The sequence below is a fragment of the Molossus molossus genome, unplaced genomic scaffold (genome assembly GCF_014108415.1).
Source record: "Molossus molossus isolate mMolMol1 unplaced genomic scaffold, mMolMol1.p scaffold_m16_p_9, whole genome shotgun sequence".
In the NCBI taxonomy this organism is placed as follows: Eukaryota; Metazoa; Chordata; class Mammalia; order Chiroptera; family Molossidae; genus Molossus; species Molossus molossus.
In genome coordinates, this window is record NW_023425403.1 from 24803173 (window position 1) to 24822132 (window position 18960).

Consider the following 18960-nt stretch of genomic DNA (forward strand, 5'->3'; position numbering starts at 1 on the left):
TTCATCTGTCAATAAGGTACTTAGTGATTGAAAACTTGATGAAGTTCCCTTCTGGTGTGATGATTCTAAATATTAAAATAGCCTAGCTCAGCACTAAGTAATACCATGATGTCAAAGAAATCATTTCAGCCCCTGACCTCCGTTTAAATTCTCTGTTCCTTCCAGCATGTTAGACTGAAAGAAAAGAAGTAGACTGCAGAAAACCTCATCAACTATACTTTGAAGACTCAATACTATTGTAATTCTGTGGCTTAAATATGGTTTTAATAAGCAATAAGCACATTTCTTATCTGTACTTGTTTCTAACCTTGCACGAGAATTGCCAAAAGAAGTTAGTGTATTATCATGCTAATTATTTGGCTTGGCTATGAATAAACTCATGTAAAGAACTCAGGCCTAAAGAAAAATAAGTAACTTGCCTAAAACCACACAATAATGAGATTAGAATCCTGTGTTTCCATTTGGATTTACAAGATGAGAACTCTTTAGAAGTGTATGTAGCCCCCAGAAGATTCCCACGCACCTTAAATCCTGAGCAACGTCACTCTAACTAAAATACAAGCCCTGAGCACAGCGAGGGAGAACTCAGGATCCGCCCCGGCCCAACACCGGCAGCGTCTCCAGCCACACGCTTCCCGCCCCAACCCTCCACTGCAGCTCTGTCTGGCCTCCGTGCCCTGTGCTCCCCTGCTCTGATCTGGAAGGAACGCTCCCTCCACTTCCTATGACGAGGCCCTATTTTACTTTATTTATTTACTTAAATCCTCACTCGAGGATATATTTACATTTATCTTCAGACAGAGTGGGAGAGAGTGAGAGAGAAAAACATGGATGTGAGAGAGACACATCGACTGATTGCTACCCGCACAACCCTAACCGGGACCAGGGACAAACCGCAACTGAGGTACATGCCCTTGGCTGGAGTTGAACCCAGGACCCTTTGATCCACGGGCCGATGCTCTAACCAACCACTGAGCCAAACCAGCCAGGGCAGCCCTATTTTACTTTAAGAGTCAGCTCAAATATGACTTCCTCTCTTAATTTTCTGGCCCCTTCCTGGCCTCTCCTCCCGTCTGGGTTAGGTACCCTTCGTCCTGCCTTAACTTCCAGGCACACGTACGTTGGACTACCCCCATCCTTATCACCAGAAGCCTACTTCTCTGACGCTCTCACCAGACTGTGAGCTCCTTGGTGCAGAGAGTTTTGTTTCTGTACACCCAAAATCCAGCTCAAACACAGCCGGTGGACACTCACTGATCTCACAAGAAGGAAGCAGTGACGAACATCTGTAAAAGACCTGAAGTCAGCATCCAGAGTGAATTTCCTTTTCTCCCCACCCTGCCACTTGCTGCCCACTGTTCGAGGCCCTCACTGGACACTGACTGCCACGTTCTACCCAATTCTTAGAGGCACAACATTAGCGATCACTTAGCACAGCACTGTCAGGTACAGTAATGACTGACTACGCAGGAATTTAATTTAAATTTAGTGGAATGAAAAAGTAAATTTCAAGGTCACTCTAGCCACTTCTCAAGTGCTCAATGCCACTGTGGCTAGTGAGTGGCATATTCCACAGCTCAGAGAGAAAATATTTCCATCATCACAGAACTCAGCCCAAGTGACCTAACGGCCCCCGTAAACACCCTCCCACTAGCAAGACCAAAGAGCTGCAGGAAATGACATTGAAATTGAAACAGTCAGTCCTAACAGAAGATACTTAGCAACTGATTTATATGTACATGAAGGATTAAAGCTGGGCAGCCGCTTCTTAGTCAAGTGTTTGTATTAATGTTATTTTATACATAGAAGAGAGAGAGAGAGAGAGAGAGATTAAGATAAACTTTGAAGCTGCTGGTAATTGAAATTTATATTTATAATTAAAAGTTATTTATACTGTACTTCTAAACCTATTTGCCTGACTTCTTACCATCTTTTTTTACAATCTGGAAAGATTATAGGACATAATTAAAGAATTTCAGTTTTCTTGTTTATCCTAGCTCTGCAAGAAAGGTATAAGTAAATTAATGGTGATTTAAAAAGAAATCGATTTAGGGAGATCTCTTATCTCTAGCGACACTGAAAGTCTCTCCCCTCGCACAGTAGCTAAGGGTTTTGCAGAAGTCACGTCTATCATTTCACCTGTCCTGGCGTCTCCCCAGTGTTTCTGAACAACACAAATTTGGATCCAATTAAGTGGTTTACTCAATAGGATGTTCGTGCATTGTGTTTGCATGAAATATATTTATAATGATTTCTCAGTGACAGATGCAGGAGTATTTCTCTCAGGAAATGGATTATTTATTTATTTTTTTTCTGAGATAAAACTGACTTGATAACTTTTTTTCCTGGCCTTTGGAAACATTTTACAAACTTTTACAAACATTAGTACAAATAAACATGACAAGTGCACTCTGGAACATCTATTTTGAGCTAAAGAATAAATATGGATAATGCCTGTGTTAGTGATGAACAAGTGAACCAGATAGGAAGGCAGCTGTTTCTACCTTTATTGTAAAATATGATGATGTGTCAAGGTTAGGTACAAAAACATCCCAATTATGGTCTTATCAGAATGAAATTTATACAATTGTGGAAGTTCAACAGTGCTAAAATTTGCTTGGTGCAATGGAGGTCTTTTAAAGAAAAGCACAGCATGTTTAAAACCTAAGCAACATAATAATAAAGAACAATTGCTTCTCCCCGCCCCAAACCTATTCCTCAGCAGCTTTCTGTCCTTGGTCTTGACCTTGCAAGCGTGTGGAGGGGAAAAGAGGACCGCATCCGTCATGCTGTTGGCCTGTTTCTGGGGACACGGGTAGTGAGCATACGTATCCGTGGAGGGAAAACCTGGAGAGACTTGGATACTTCATCACTGTGCCTCTTTTCTTCTCCCTGTCCTGTAGGAAGTGGTTTCAGATGAGCGGCATCAAGGCGGACAGCTACTGGAAGAACCCAAGTTGCTGCATTTCAAAGGGAACACCTTTAGTCTTCAGATCTCTGTCCTCGATATCCCCCCGTTCCTCTGGAGAATTAAACCGTTCACTGCATGCCAGGTACCTGCCAAATGGCTTTGTTTTAAGCAGCCAGCATGTCACAAAACCTGGTGAGGGTGCTCTTGACTTTCCTCCTCCAAAAGTATGGATTTAATATCAGAACTGTCAGAGATGTAACGGTTTGGGCCACACACAGGCAATTAAACATATTGTCATAAATTCGCAAGTTTCTAACAGGTGGGGAAAGAGGCGCTTATGCCTCAGGTAATGTGACGTGTCTCCCCTCTTGTGTTCAAATCGTTGCTATAGGTGGAAGGTGGTGATTTAACAACTCAGAGCAAGGCTTGTTTGTTGGTTTATTTTCATTAAAATCAGTTCATCATGAGATAGTGTTTTAATCATGTCCAACAACTAATGAACTGGATGTCAATGAGACACCGTTTAAGGGTGGTTTGGAGTTGTAGAGAGCTGTGGCTGGCCCGGTGGAAACAAGAGGTTTATATCCTAAATATATGAAGTTCTTGCTGCCAAATGGATTGGGCAAGATGTGAAGAAGAAATTATAAATTGAGAAACAAAGAAAAGAGAATGCCTCTTAGAATCCTTTCATCAATATAAAGATACTCACATATGTTATTGCTCATATAACTCTATATCAGAGAATTTTTAAAAAAAATTACAAAATGGCTTAGTGTCTCCTTGGATATAACTTTCAGAGAATATGAGTGGTGGCTTAGCATAAAATGATCTCTTAACATGTGACTATGCCATAAGATTATACAGAGATTCCTAGTGTCGTCATTATAAACAGCCGGCTGGTCTACCACAGTCTCTTAAGCCAGAGTCACCTGCGCTTCCAGCGACAGGACATTTCCTTAGCTCTGGAAAAGTTCTGGTGGAGTGATATTGATCTGGAATCACAGGAGGCCTTCAAACTCCTGCATTCTGCCCATCAACATCACCTGCAGAGCCCTGTGGGTATTTTAACCTTTCATCCTTGCAGCATTCATTTAAAAAATTAAAAAAATGAAAAAACTTGCACAGGGCATACCCGCCTATCAGAATGGGAACAAGCCACATCACAAAGAGCAAAACCTTGACTGCATCATAAGAGCTAGTAAGAAGTTGAACTGCCATCCCTTTCAATGTCTAAAATTCAGAATTTTCAAATTGGACGGGACTGTATATCCCCATATACTTTTCAGACTTTTCATTACCTTGGGAATTGCCCTTCTACGTGCAGTCTTAGTGCATTCAAAGGAACAATAACACCTCTCACAGCCCTGAACAACTGTTTTTGGCACGTTCAGCATATTTGCTTATGGAGGGAAGTTTTCTATGAATGCATATATTGTTTAGGATATCCTAGACTTATGTGATGTGTCTATCTCCCTGAAAGCAGTATTCAGAGTTTCTCGTCCAAATCGAATGTCGAGGTATTATTAAACCAGACACTAGCAGTATATAAATTACTCTGTATTCATCTTTATAGGTTTAAGGATGTCACTCCACTGGATCTAATGCAAGTAACTCAGTCCAAAGTAACTATTAAGTTTAACACTTGGAGATAAAAATTCAGGTGAAAGAACTCTAACCTTTCAGCAGTACTTAGCCAGTAATAATTCCGTCACCAGGGGTTTCAAAGAGAACCCTGGGCAGAAAAGGCTTGGGGGTCCAAGTGCCTGCCGACCTCAGAGGATGCAGCAGGCCAGGCCAAGCAAAAGGAACAGACTTACAGGAAACCCAACCAGCTTTCCTGCTGGAATGGGTTGGATTGCTCGGAGGCTGTGAACGTGTATAAATATTTGCCTTCTGTAATTGAGCATAATTCTAAAGAGTCTTGGAAGGCTGAGAAAGAATTTAATTTTCTCTGCACCAGGAGGCTTGCCACTGAGTGTTCATTTCCACTTCATTTTTTCTACCCACAAATGGCTTTCTGCTTCATTCCCCCTGTCTCTCCACCACCCCTGCCACCACTGTTCTTGCCCCCGTCATCCCCGAAATTCCCCAGCTTGTGTGGATACATATTGTGCTTGTCTTAATGGCCCTGCTGTGTTTGCTCCCGGCGTCGAGTGGAAGCACTTCGGGGAGGGTTGGTGTTCAGCCTGCTCGAGCCTCATGTAGAACATCGTATGCGCTGACACACTCGGCATGGGGGACAGAGAATGGCTCTGCGTTAGGACTTAGTGGACGGGAACTAACGGAGCTACTGTGGGACAAGAAATCTCACGACTGTGTCTGACATCACTCATGGGTTTCTCCTGCAGCTGGTAAACCTCCTTGTCACCCTGTCGTCTTCCAACCTAGAACATGAAGACCTTTGGCATCCTTTTCTTCTTCCTCTCTCCCTTTCTCTGATTTCAAATCACGAATCTGGGAATCAACATATTCAAAGGGGCACCCAAGGCCCCTCTCCTAAGAAACCTTCCAGCTGTCTTCTGGGAAAGGTGGAATGTTTCTGGAAGGTGCATGCCTGGGAGGTGTCTAGTGCAGAGAGTATTTGCTCTGTCAGATACCAACCAGCCACATGAGAAATGTTTTTCACACGCCGTGAGTTCCAGGTTGAGTCCAGAGCTGTGGGATGAGAGCCTATGTACCGGAGGACCACCTAGATTTCAAATCCTGCGGGCTGAGGTTCTGGAGGTCACACGTATGGGCTGCCATGCTGCAGCCCAGCTGCTTGGGAAGCCAGGTTCACGTGCGAGAGGAAAGGGAAGCCACGTGAGTCCTTGGATCCGGCTGCAGTAGCACACGTCAGCTTTGACTCGAAGGAAGAATGAGGCCCACACTGCTAGTCCTCCCCAAATCAACAATTCAGTATTTATCCGCCCCCTTTTTGTCTCAGGATTTTTAAGACTACCTAAATTAGGGTTACTCTGTTGGCCCCTCCACAGATTTAGAAACCCTCCTCCAGGAGGTAAATAGCTCTGCTCTCCATAGACTAGTGGGACCTGCCTGCCACTTAATCATGGTTTTGTTTATTCCTTGCTGACTATGGACTGGAGAAGCTGTAATAAAGAGTATACAATATTACTTAATTTTTTAAATCCTGCAAAACACACAGTCAGGCTGTCTCCTCCCTAGGGTAAGAGCAGCTGTCTTTTCGGCATGCTGTGCTGTGCGTCTTGGAGGACCCAGTGTCTGCCTCCTGCGAGGCTGTGATTTACATTCTCTCCATCTGCTCGCAGCCTCCTTATAATGGGAATCGAAATAAAAACATTTCCGGAATTCTTTAAACACTCATAGCTTTGCTATACTTTGTCCTCCCCTATTCTTCCCCCATAATTCCTCTCAGCTCAGCGAGCATCTTGGTGTTTTTTTGTTTTTGTTTTGTTTTTTTGAATAAATAAAAGCAAAGATGATTGCCCTGAAAACACACTAATCACAGTGGTTTAGTTCTTTTCTTTTCTTTTCTTTTCTTTTCTTTTCTTTTCTTTTCTTTTCTTTTCTTTTCTTTTCTTTTCTTTTTTCTTTTCTATTTTCTTTTCTTTTCTTCCCTCTCCATGTTTTGTGGAGCACTAATGGGAGCTGCCACTCAAGTCAACAATAAAACATTCTTTTGAGAATGTCTTAAAATCAGATTTTTGAAATGTTTTGATGATGTACAGTGGAGTGGAAAGAAAAAAAGGATTTTGTGTGTGTGCTGATTCTCATATCTTCCTCGCAAGGAAAGATTATTTCTGCAGTGGGCATCACTCTCCTACCTTTCTTCCATGTTTTCAGGAGAAAATATAGGAAATTTAGCAGTAATACCAGAGAAGACACTTTTCAATAAATGGTCAGTGTCATTTTTGGGGGGTTGGCGTTGTGGGGTAACTTTACCAAGGATTCACATCCACTACAAAAAATACAGGTTTGGCCCTGGCTGGTTTGGCTCAGCAGTTAGAGCATCAGCCCGCGGTCCAGAGAGACCCAGGTTTGGTTCCCACTAAGGGCATGTACTTTGGTGGCAGTCTGTCCCCGGCCCTGGTTGGAGTCTTGTGGGTGGCAGCCAGTCGATGTGTCTCTCTCACATTGATGTTTCTCTCTCTCTTCTCCCTCTCTCCCTCTCTCATAAAAAAAAAAAATACAGGTTTAAGAGCTGGACCTTGAATCCAGCTCTACTGACCCTGCAATCCAAGAGCTTCTGTTGTTAGCGGCACAATAACCTGGTTATTATTTAACAGGGAAGGATAAAGGGGAGACCACGCAGTGGAGGCATGCCACGTGTACAGCTTCCCTGGAACCTTGCCACTAACACACTCCAGGTCTGTTCCCCATGTGGGGGCAGGGGCTGGACAAAGGCAGTTCAGACACAAGCCCAGTGAGGTCTGAGTGATGTGGGAGGTACTTACCCATCACACCTGGGAGCCAGTCAGTGGTCAGAATGGGCGTGGCCACTACAAGTGCCTGAAACCTGAATATTTAATCTTTTAGACAAAGGAAAGCCCTCTCTTGCCTCTGTTCTCTCTCTCTCTCTCTCTCTCTCTCTCTCTCTCTCTCTCTCTCTCCCCACACACACTCATGCCAGACTCCCAGCTGACAGGGCTCCCACACCTGCACCCACCATGTCCCACAGCCATGCAGGACCCATACAATAGATCAATGAACTGGTCTGGCCCGACCCGGATCTGAACACAGCTGCACCGTGAACGGACACTCTGGACTTTGGCTTTATGTCTGGCCCTGCTGAGTCCACCACTGCCCGTCTTCCAGGACTGGACTGAGGGACATCACTTTACAGCCCCAGAAGTGTGATTCCATGCCAGGAAGGCGCACCCCTTCTCCCTCCCTCCCGAGCCTTAGAGAATTCATGTTCTAAAGATGTTGGAGCCCTGGCCGGTTTGGCACAGCGGTTGGAGCGTCGGCCTGCGGTATTGAGAGACCCGGGTTCGGTTCCCGCTAAGGGCACGTACCTCGGTTGCAGTTTGTCCCCGGCCCTGGTTGGTCGTGTGGGTGGCAGCCACTCGATGTGTCCCTTTCACATCAATGTTTCTCTCTCTCTCTCTTCCTCTCTCTCCCTCCTGCTCTATCTGAACAAAAAAATGGAAAAATGTCCTCGGGTGAGGATAAAAAAATAAAAATAAATAAAAAAATAAAGATGTTGGAAAGAACTTCCTGCCCACAGGTGTCGGAGGCATCTGGCCCCCTCTTCCGTCCAGCAACACTATTACACTGCAATGACTTAATTTCAGTTTTAGAAAACAAAAGCTTCCTTAGCCAGCTTAGCAGGCAAAACCACCTTTGTTAAGCAAAACTGCCTGTTAACCCCAGAGCCCTCTGTTATAGTTACTCTCACTGAAGGTCTGGTGTAAAGTAACTATAACATTTGCTGGTTGCCCAGCTAGCTCCAGTAAGGTGAGAGAGGACCATGAATGGAAACAGTGAGCGTGGATGGTGCCAATCATCAGCTGCCAGCCGAGGCACAGCCCAAACAAAGTGCCGTGCAGGGGGTAGGCATCTAAGCCAGGGGTGGGTGATAATGGGATGCATACCAGCTCTGGGAGTCCCCCACGGAGAGGTGGCAGAGATGCTCCACAGGCAGAGAGGGACATGTCAGAGGCTGACATAGGAGGTCAAGGTTACCTGTGCTGGGAGAAATAGACAAAAGCTCAGGGCGAAGCACACAAAGACAGTTTGGCCAACAGGAAGGAATAGCAGAACTTGTAAACACGTGATATTTTTAGCTGGGGGAGGGTTTGTGCAGGCGCAAAGCCATTACTGAATGCTTTATGGGAGATCGCTCCCCCAAAGGTTGTTGGGAGGTACGCCACTCAGAAGTGCCCTTCGCTGCCATGTGTACCAAGATCGGACGATAAGTAAAAGCCTCTGCTAGGGAACGTGGGAAAGAGGTACCGGTCTTGGACCTGTGCGGGCCTGCTGGTGGTGGGAGCAAGCTGTGGCCGGCCGTTAGCTTAGTGCTTCTCCCACCGTGCCCCCTAACAGAGGACAGTCTCCACGTGGAGCCCACCTTCAGTGTTGTCCAAGCTGTATCAGTGTCTAAGAGAACTTCTTCAAATCCACTGGAGTTTATTGAGTGAGCTGTTTTGGTCAAGAACACATCAACCACTCAAGCTGTTTTGAACAAGGAGATACTTCATCGTGGGCGTTAGGCGCTCACGGAACCTTTGGAAGGCCTGGGAGAACCAGGGTCAGAGAACGCCACTGATGGTAGGGAGCCACAAAGTCAGGAATGTCAGGAAACAGCGCTGAAGCAGGTGGTTCCCGGGAATGCCCGGAGCCCTCAAACTTCACGTGTGCTGACGGCTGGAGCTCTTGGGCCCCAGCTGATGTAGAGGGGTGGTGATGACCTCACTCCTCCACCGTCCACGCCCTAGATGGGGATGTGAGTCTGTGTCGTTTCCCCGCTCCAGCCCCTGCCACGGCAAACAGGGTTGTGTCCCAACAGCCCGCACCTTGTACAGGCTTGAAGTCAAAGAAACACACGGTGTCACACACACAGGCCTTCTCCTGGGTCCCTTTTTCTACTTCCTGAGACAAAGGTCCACCGCCTTTCCCTTGACTCGGGATAAAGAGCAAACAAATGAAACAAAAACACAAAGCCCTTATGTTTTTTGCTGGGATGAGGGGTCAGTGCTTGCGTTGGTCTTTCGTTCCCCGCAAAGCTGACTCTCCTCTCTTCCCAAGAGTAACACCCCGAGGTCCCTGCCTCCTTGCCGGCCCCCCAGGAAGCGTCCAGACTCAGGACGGGAGACTGCTGTAGTGAAAATCAGGAAATGAACAAGTGTGTACAGCGGAGCTCAGGGACGACTGGGCAGCTACAGTCCCTCAAAGTGAGCAGACTGAATTTTAATCATGGCCCTTGGTCTTACAACACACGCTGGCTTCATTACCAGTCACATTTCAGGTATCTAACTCCCAGGCCACCTTTCAGGGATGGTGTTATAGAAAACTACATTTATGGCAACAGGTAAAAGTGCAAATTAATGAGAGCAGAGGAAGAGAAAGAATTGAGGATTAACATTACTAGAGGTTGGACATATGTGGTCATTGCCAGGGATCCAGCCAGATTTGAGTAGGCATGAGAGACTTTTTAGCAGATAAAAGTGTATCAATTTCTGATATTCTGACCTCAGAATATCTACTGACCTCTACTTCACATTATTATTATTATTATTATTATCCTCACCCAAGGATATTTTTCTATTTATCTTCAGATAGAGTGGAAGGGAGGGAGGGAGAGGGAGAGAGAGAGAAACATTGATGTGAGAGAGACACATCAACTGGCTGCCTCCCACCTGACACTAACCAGTGCTGGGGATGAACCACAACCAAGTTACTTGCCCTTGACCAGAATCAAACCCATGGCTCTGGTCCGTGGGCCGATGCTCCAACCACAAAGCTAAACTGGCTAGGGTGTACTTCACGTTTGTTTAAAGCCACATGCCTGCCCCAGCCGGGTGGCTCAGTTGGTTTGGAGCGTCATCCCGTACACCAAAAGGTGGTGTGTTTACCAGTCAAGGGTAAATACCTAGCTTGCAGGTTTGATCCCTGGTCGGGCACATACAGGAGGCAACCAATCAGTGTTTCTCTCTCTCTCACACTCCTTCTTTCCCTCTCTCTCTAAAATCAACTAGAAAAATCCTTGGGTGATTAAAAAAAAAAGCCACATGCCTGAGCACAGTGCATTGGTGGCATTACTAACTAGTAATGGGGTAAAGGGTGATCTATAGAGATTTTATAATTTCTCCCCTTATTTAGTAAAAATTGTTGTTACCACTCAATTGTTTGTAAGTCCCTTGAGAGTGGGGAATGAACCTCATTTCTTATTGCTCATCTAGTAGAATGTCTGGTCCTTAGCAGGCATTCCCCGCAGAATTCTGAATGGATGGACTGAATGAGGAGCTGGCAACCTAGACTGCTGTGGGCGGCCCGGGTGTTTGGGCCTGTCTCTGGGATGTACGTTATACGTATGTGATTTTGCAGAAGGTATAATTTTTATGCTGGATACATTAGCAATGCTGTGTTCTGTTTACATGATTCAGCTTGAGTTTAGGGTATGGGGACAAGTTTTGGTCAATCAGTTCTTTAGAATAATTTTCATTTAAGTGAGAAAAGATATCCTATCCCGCCTTTGGTAGGACGATGGACCATAGGAGTATTCTAAGAACATGTTTTAATGAAAAGCATTATGATTCATGTTCGGTGGCATCCTTTCTGAGCTCTCAAGTGAAGTCTGAGCTCTTGCAGTGCAGTTTTGGAATTTAAATGTTATCAATTGGAATTGACATTAATTACTTCTGTGCTGCTTGGCATATGCTGGAACATTATTTCTACAACAATTCCGCCAAAGTCACTTAGGCAATTATCTCTGCTGCAATCATCGTCATCATCATCATAATTATTGCTATTAAGTCTCTCCTGTTCCCTGCTCATCTGAGCCGGGCTCTGCATACCACAGCCCTGTTCTCTGCCCCGTGTCCCTGCAGGAGGTCCCGTTCTCCCGTGTGTGGTGCAGCAACCGGCAGCCCCTGCACTGTGCCTTCTCCCTGGAGCGCTACACGCCCACCACCACCCAGCTGTCCTGCAAGATCTGCATCCGGCAGCTTAAAGGCCATGAACAGATCCTCCAAGTGCAGACATCAATCCTCGAGGTGAGTCCTTGGTCCACAGGCCTCCTGACCCCATTTCTAAAGGACCATCAGAACTATATACCCATTGGAGTCATGCTACTCAGATAGCAGCCAAGAGCATCCAAATGCACTAACTCTTTTAATCCGCATTACTGATTGGACAAATCGTTTGGCCTTACTGTATCTGGCAACTCTGCCTTTTGAAAACTGATTATCACCGTCTCGCTGTCACTTGCATTCTTCAGTCCTTTCAGTCCTCATTACTGATAAGGGAAGATAAAATTTTTCTCAGGCTTCAGGTTAAACTGAGCTTCCCACTGGTCAGGGGAACCACCCGTCAGAACTCAGGCTCTGGGAAGGGGCCTTTGGGGAAGGAAAGAGCTATCTGTACACACCACCACACGCGATCTAGCACTAGCCTGTGGTAGGCTTGGAACATGGACCGAAATTCATTATTAGCTCATTGTACAGTGAGACACGCACGTCAGAAAGAGGCACGAGGCCACTGGGCAGTTTTCTGTCACTTCCGACTGGTTTTACAAAAGTCAGTTGCCCCGTGTGTGTTATTGTAACTTCAGCGTCTTGGTTCCTTTATTGTCTTACAATTTCTCAGACCCTCCGGGCTCAAGGTTCTGCACATCTCTATTTCCATTAAGCCTATATTCATTAATTCCCCAGGGCTGGGGATCAAATTGCAACCCAGGTGTGCCCTTGAGCAGAAACTAGCCCACAACTCTCTGGTGTGTGGGCCAACGCTCTAACTGCTGAGCCAAACTGGCCCGGGCTCAGAGGGGTGTTTTTTGTTTTTTTTCTTTGAAAACGTGTAGCCTTATAGCATCATCACTTCCCTCCATTCTCATTGTTCATGCAGAATGAGTATTGCTAATTCCTCAAATAGTTTTTCTAAGAGCGGATGGCTTTCCAAAGGACTGTGTCTCCAAACTGATAGCTGTCATGACTGACATGTGGATACAGCATTTGCATTCATTATTGACAATTAGCATTATGTGCTGAAGTAGCTTTAATGGGAACGGAATATCCGGAAACCTAGCTAGGATATTTTTAGAGTATCTTTTCTGAACAGTCATGGCATATTTAACACAATACATTTCAAAATAAAATAAAAATTGTAGGAAAGTTTTAAAATAAACACCAAAGGCAAACACCCAGTTGTCTTTTCTGGTGTTTAGAAGCAGGAAGGAAAAAGCATAAAGATGCCTGTGATACAGATTGCTCGAAATGTCTGTCAACAGGTCAACAAAAGAATTCTAAGTTTAAAAGATTTTTATTTTTTAAGGCACTCAGATACTGAGGGTCAACTTTTGCTATTACAGCATGTTGATGTAAAAGGAATTGATAGAGTTGATACATCCTGGTACCTCTGCTCCTTGCTTAAATAAATTATTTGAAGGGCATGAAAGGAAAATGAGCTAGTAAACATAACCCTATCCTTTACTCTCCCGTTTCTTTCTTAATGCTTCACAAAGTTTACAATCACTTTGAAAGACCTTGAAGAAGGTAATATCACAGTATCTCTTGATAAAAGAAGGCAAGGAGGAGAATAATATTTAGATATTCCGTGTTAGATGACAGTCATCCAATTTGTAAGCTACTGCCTTCTCGAAGCTTTATGAACGCTTTTGATCCTGTAAGGATCATTTTATTAATTGCCTCGAGTGTTACTGCTAGAATTGGGCCCAGTACAACTCCATCGCTTTGGAATAAATTGTATTTCTTAGGCAAATCTAGTTTGTTACAATTCCCTCTGTCAGAGGAAAATTAATAACTATGGACAGCCATGCATTTCAGGCGCCACTTCATGTGCTCTCACATACGTGACCACAGCTCCACGGACTGGTATTATACCAGAACGATGTTACATGCTGTAACAGTCTCAAGGGGTCAGACTTCTTGTCCAGGGTCATAAAGCTAGTAAGATGGGCGTATCTCCTACTGAGATACCTGACGTTAAGACTCAAGATTGGATTTCCCTGCTACGCTGCTACAGGATCCCAGCCCAGGAGGTCTCAGTATCAGTCCTGACTATGAGCCCTGCGTGTGATACAAGTCTTCTGTTTGGGAGTTTAGGCACTAGTGACAAACAGCACAGCACCAGCAATGTCAATGAGTATGAAAGTATATGAAAACTGAGACGTTCTTTCCTTACGACTGCAGAAGGATGAGATGCAACTGTTTGTGTGATGGGCTAGAATAAGTGTTCATTCTATAGATCCTGAAGAATAACACAGGTTTCCTACACATAGGTCTTCCTGCCAAGAGATGTCTTGAATGATCACTCAAGGTCCTTCCTACCCTCAGAATGTCTCACTCCTTGGAAAAGCATACATCTGGTGGTATATCTGATGAATAAAAAACATCCTCTTCTCCTTAAAAAATGACTTGGTTTTTGTGGTAGATAGTTCAAGAAAATGTGAAGATACATAAACTGCTGAACAATTGGGATTACAGTGGTGGGAAGCAGGATACATTCCAGACACAAGTCTGTATCAATCAGCCAATCAGGAATAATAGATCAATTATTAAGCTGCATCATAGTTCATGGCTGCTAGGCTGCAAGAGAGTGCATTGGGTGGTTTTAATAAATTAGCAATAGGGTTTTACTAATTATTAATAAAATTATAATAATAAGGCACTAAAACTTTTGAAGATTTTAAAAGATTTATTTGAAATACATTTTTTAATATCCCCCCTCCTCCAAAAGTCCCTGCATATTTAGACTGAGGGCTCTCACTCAATTCCTACCTTACTTTAATGGGTTATCTTAGTGTTGCTATTTCATGAATTGAATCATGAGAGGTAAAAGAAGTATATATATAATTTTCAATATCTCAATGCAGTGATTATTCTCATTAAAAGCGTTTGGTTCTTTATGTTCAGCCTCACATCCATCGTGTTCCCTCCATGCCTCATACCTATGAGATAAATACCATCATTCATATCCTCTCACACTTAAAAATCATTTCAGTAATCAAGATAATACATCTTTTCTGTTCTTTAGAGTGGTCATTATAGGGTTAATCTTTAGAAGCTGGTTGATTCTCCTTAAAATTGACCCAACCGAATTAATTAATGATTATCACCGATTGATACTCTATAGAGCAGTGCTATCACTGATCTAAAATTTGTGGATGAAACATAAATAATTTTGCTTATATGGAAGAGAAGGGACGAATCACCAAGTAATTTATTTCATCATTCCTTATTAATGTAACATTAGTGAAGAATCTATTTTTTTGGTAGGAACAACTTTAAATGGGAATCTTACGTTACATTTTTCCCTTCAAGCAATTTCTCTTATCTTTCTTCCAAAAGTGGGGAAAGTTGGAGATGATTTGTCTGTTACAAAGAAGAATACTTGGAATTTCTCATTGATTTACAACTCCCGAGCTAACCAGGTAGCAGCTGCTTATCTCCGATGTGCAGGGCGTAAAAATCTACTGTTCCTCTGAATATTTAATTTAAACAATCAGAAAATGTGATGTATCTACAGGATTCTTATTACTTGGCCCAGATGTCTTTTAGAATGCATCATAAATGTTACATAAAGTGTCATCCTTATGCATGGAAAATATTTAAATTTGGAAACTTTGAAAGAGAAATGGGCCCCACTTATTAAAGTATAGTAAATAGAAAAAAAATACTTACTTTCATAGTCTCATAATATGTTATTTACCTTCAAAGTGCACCACTCTATTCAATTTTTTCCGAAGACTTTCCGTATCAGGGTGGTCTTTCTTCTTCTTTTATCAACAGTGAGATAGAACTTGGCGCATTGGTCAGTTCCCAGAGGCCACGAGGGCTTCCAGAAGCCAGTTCCCTGTCTACCGCAGTCCTCTGGCATGGGTATTTTCAATGTTTTCAGCTTCACTGGCATGCCACCTTTTCCCGTTAACACGTTTGGGTGCCATTTTATAATAACTACCACGTTTTCTTGCATAGAATCCCTTTTCTTCTTCTATCCTTAGCTTCTAGCATCCTTTCTAAGTGCATTGTCCTGCCTTAAGTCTCGAAATAGTTAACAAAGCCATTCCTACTTGATTTGTAGTGTTAAGGGCTAGGGGAAATTTTTACACACTATGATTTTTAAAAGGTGATATATCTTGTAACCTATTTTATTCAGTAAGATGCCTGAGTTGGTTTATTTTAAAACCATCCAATATATCAGAAAAGAATTCGCCATTCTGCCTAAAATAATCACTTCTCCACTCCATTTTTATTCAATCAATAGCTACCCATTCTTCAAGGCCAACTCAGATGCCTTCTCCTTGAGCCCTTCCTCCTCTTACTTCCTGAAGTGTAAAGCTAATACCACTCAGAGAGCATTTTTCTAACCACCCTGCCTTGTGGGTTTCTTGTACTTGTCTTGAAGCAGGATGGCACAGTGAAATGAGTCCTGGTGTAGACATCAGGATATCAGAATTCTAGTTTTAGCTTTGTCACAAGCAACCTGGGTGACTTTTATCAAGTTTCATCATCTCTCTGAAGTCTATGAAAATGTCAAAGGATTGATTAGGAAATTGAGGATGAGAGAGGTCATGTAGCTTTCAAGGTCGCTGAGCTAGATGTGTAAGCTCATACTCTATCTCTGAAAGCCATGTTTTTTCTATTACCCCATGCTAACTTCAAATACTGGAAGATTTTGATGAACATTTTTCTATAGTATTCCAGGGAATGGAACTAAAACCAGTAAGTAGAATCTGTTTAATATGATAACATGTGCTTCGATTTTCCGAAAAGAGATAATATGCAGCATTTCTCAAATGTATCTGACCACGGGACTGCTCTTACTTGGAACATGTTCCCAGATACCCTTTTGGAAATGCTGGGTTAAGGCTTTGTTTCCAAAACACAGCCCTCAAAATGCAACTGTGTTATATGGTCATGTAAAGATAAAACACATTGTCAATCATTAATAAGATCTGTGCATGGACCAATTTCCTCAATTAAATTTTTGAGGACATAAAACTCATCAACTCTGAAGGTTTACAACTGTGTGAGCCTGGGCACTAGCCAAAAAGGGCCACCATGGCTTGGTACCCTCAGTAGGAAGATGTGTAATGACTTGAAAAATCAGGGTAGGGTCACAGAGCAGTTCAGGAAAGGCATATGTTGACCTGAAGGACAGCCAAGGCGACACGTTCCTAACAGAAAGGATAGTTTATTGTGTTTAAACAGTCCTAAGTAGTCCCTTAAACCAGTGTCACATTGATGTTTTAATTTCCCTGTGCATGAGCTTTCTTTTGCTGTGTAACAAATTCCTCACACATTTAACAGCATAAGTAACGCCCATTTATGGTCTCGCATGTCTCTGTATATCAGAAGCCTAGGCATGGCGTCTCACAAGGCCGAGATCCAGGTTATGGCAGAACACGTCTTCTCAGCTGGAGCTCGGGGTCCCTTTCCAAGCTTATCTAGGTGGTGGGAAAAATCCGTTTCTTGCACCTATAAGACTGAATTTCTCATTTTCTTGCTGGCTCTTGGGTAGGGGTCACTCTCAGATCTTAGGGAGCACCCTCGGGCCCTACTCTCATTTCCTTCCCCCTCTCCCGTAGTTCATGCCATGGCTGTTTGTTTCCCCTCAGGCCAGCAGGAGAGAGAACTTCTCCCTTTTAAGGGTTATCTGATTAGGTCAGGCTCACCCAGGAAAATCTCTCTTGATCAATTCATAGTCAACTGTGTAGGGACCTTAATGATATCTGCAGAATCCCTTTTTCTCTTGTAACATATTGTAATCACAGCAGTGATTCAATCTATCCCCCAAAACAAATAAAAAGTCTAATTCCGCTCCCCCCTGATGTGTCCTCAGATGTAGGAAGCTGGTCGTTGTGACTCCTCTGAGTGGAAGAGGCTGCTATAAATCCCAGCACTCAATTCACCGGGCTACTGAGAGTTATTTAGTATTTTAGAAGAGAGGGGAACTTGTCAATGTATTTTACAGAGGTCATCGCGTTAGGCAAGCATTTTGTGCATGTGAGTTAACACAGATTTTCTTACAAAGTAAAAGTGTTGATCAGTAGTGCTTGGACCTGATCCTGCTTTCCCCGTTTTGTTTCAGAGTGAAAGAGAAACCATCACTTTCTTTGCACAAGAGGACAGCACATTCCCTGCACAGACTGGCCCCAGAGCCTTCAAAATCCCCTACTCCATCAGACAGCGGATTTGTGCTACCTTCGATACCCCCAATGCCAAAGGCAAGGACTGGCAGATGTTAGCACAGAAAAACAGCATCAACAGGTAACTGGGGACAACTTCTGAAAGCAGATTTTTCTCAAAGAGCTTTGAGAAGTGATGTGGGCTGAGTATACCTTGTGCTCAGCAGGCTCTGACAGCTTGGTTCCTCTGGCCACGGTCCGTGTGAGGTTCAGCTACGCAAATGGGGAAAGACAAGAACATCAGTGTGTGTGGCATCTCCTGCCACCCCACTCTGCCTTGGGGGATTACGGAGAAGTCCTACTTGGTCTGCTCCCATCCCATTGCTAGCTGGGCCACACAAAGGGGAGGGTTAGACTATGTCACGTTGGTGCTTGGGAGGGATCCCAGCACAATCTTGAGACAGAGACACAGAAACAAAGAAGCAAATCTCTCAACCCTCCTCCCTACCATCAGGTCACGTAAGCATTATTTAACCCTTAATGAAGGCATGCTCAGCCTACAGAAGTGGGTTCCTCCTTATAAAAAGAAAGAAGTTAGAGGATGATAACTCTCAGGTTTGAAGGCAGAGGGCATTAGAAAAGCAAAAGTTTGCCCAGGCACCGTGAATAATCTGCTGCTTACACAAGCACTGCTCATTGTTGGACTAATGTTGCAGTGGAGTTGAGATTGAACAGAGATTCGTAATGGGCTCCGCTACATTCGATGAGAAGCAGGGTGATGCTCCGAGAGCTGCCAGTGGGCAGGCCGGTGTCAGCTGCCCTTGATGGATGACTGGCTGGGGAGGCATCGGCACATAATTCCACCTCTCTCCCTAACCCACCTTCCATGCCCCAGAAAGGAAAGAGAACAAGTTTTGCCAGAAGTGTTTTATTTCTCTTTTCTTTGGTACTACTTTTTTGTTTTTTCTTTTTGAGGCGAAGCCTTCGTTTCCTACCGTTTGACTTGCTCTGTCATTTCCAGCTCCTGTTCTTCATGTTCACAGACATGCTACCCGACTCTTTCTTCTCTGACAGGGGGGTAGGTGTCTGCCAAGGAAGAACAGAGTGCTGTTCCCTGTTCGAAAGGGGTGCAGAGTCCAAGAAGGAAGGGCGCAGCTAGAAAGCAGTCAGGCTCACGGAGGAAAAGCAGGAGGGGGGGAGACTTGCTGCAAGAGAAGACGGAATGTGCAGAGGCAGCAGGCCCCAGAAGGACAGACACCTTCTTGCGAGGACACACATTGAA

At 44.0% G+C, this 18960-nt stretch overlaps 1 protein-coding gene across 1 annotated transcript in view; it reads left to right on the forward strand.

The window, feature by feature from the left end:
- UNC5D (unc-5 netrin receptor D) overlaps nucleotides 1-18960 on the forward strand; it is a 485738-nt gene that overhangs the window by 454536 nt on the left and 12242 nt on the right. The window contains exons 14-16 of the mRNA XM_036250102.1: nucleotides 2904-3053; nucleotides 11422-11586; nucleotides 17642-17820. Coding sequence (XP_036105995.1) covers nucleotides 2904-3053; nucleotides 11422-11586; nucleotides 17642-17820 — 494 coding nt within the window. The remainder of the gene's footprint in view (nucleotides 1-2903; nucleotides 3054-11421; nucleotides 11587-17641; nucleotides 17821-18960) is intronic.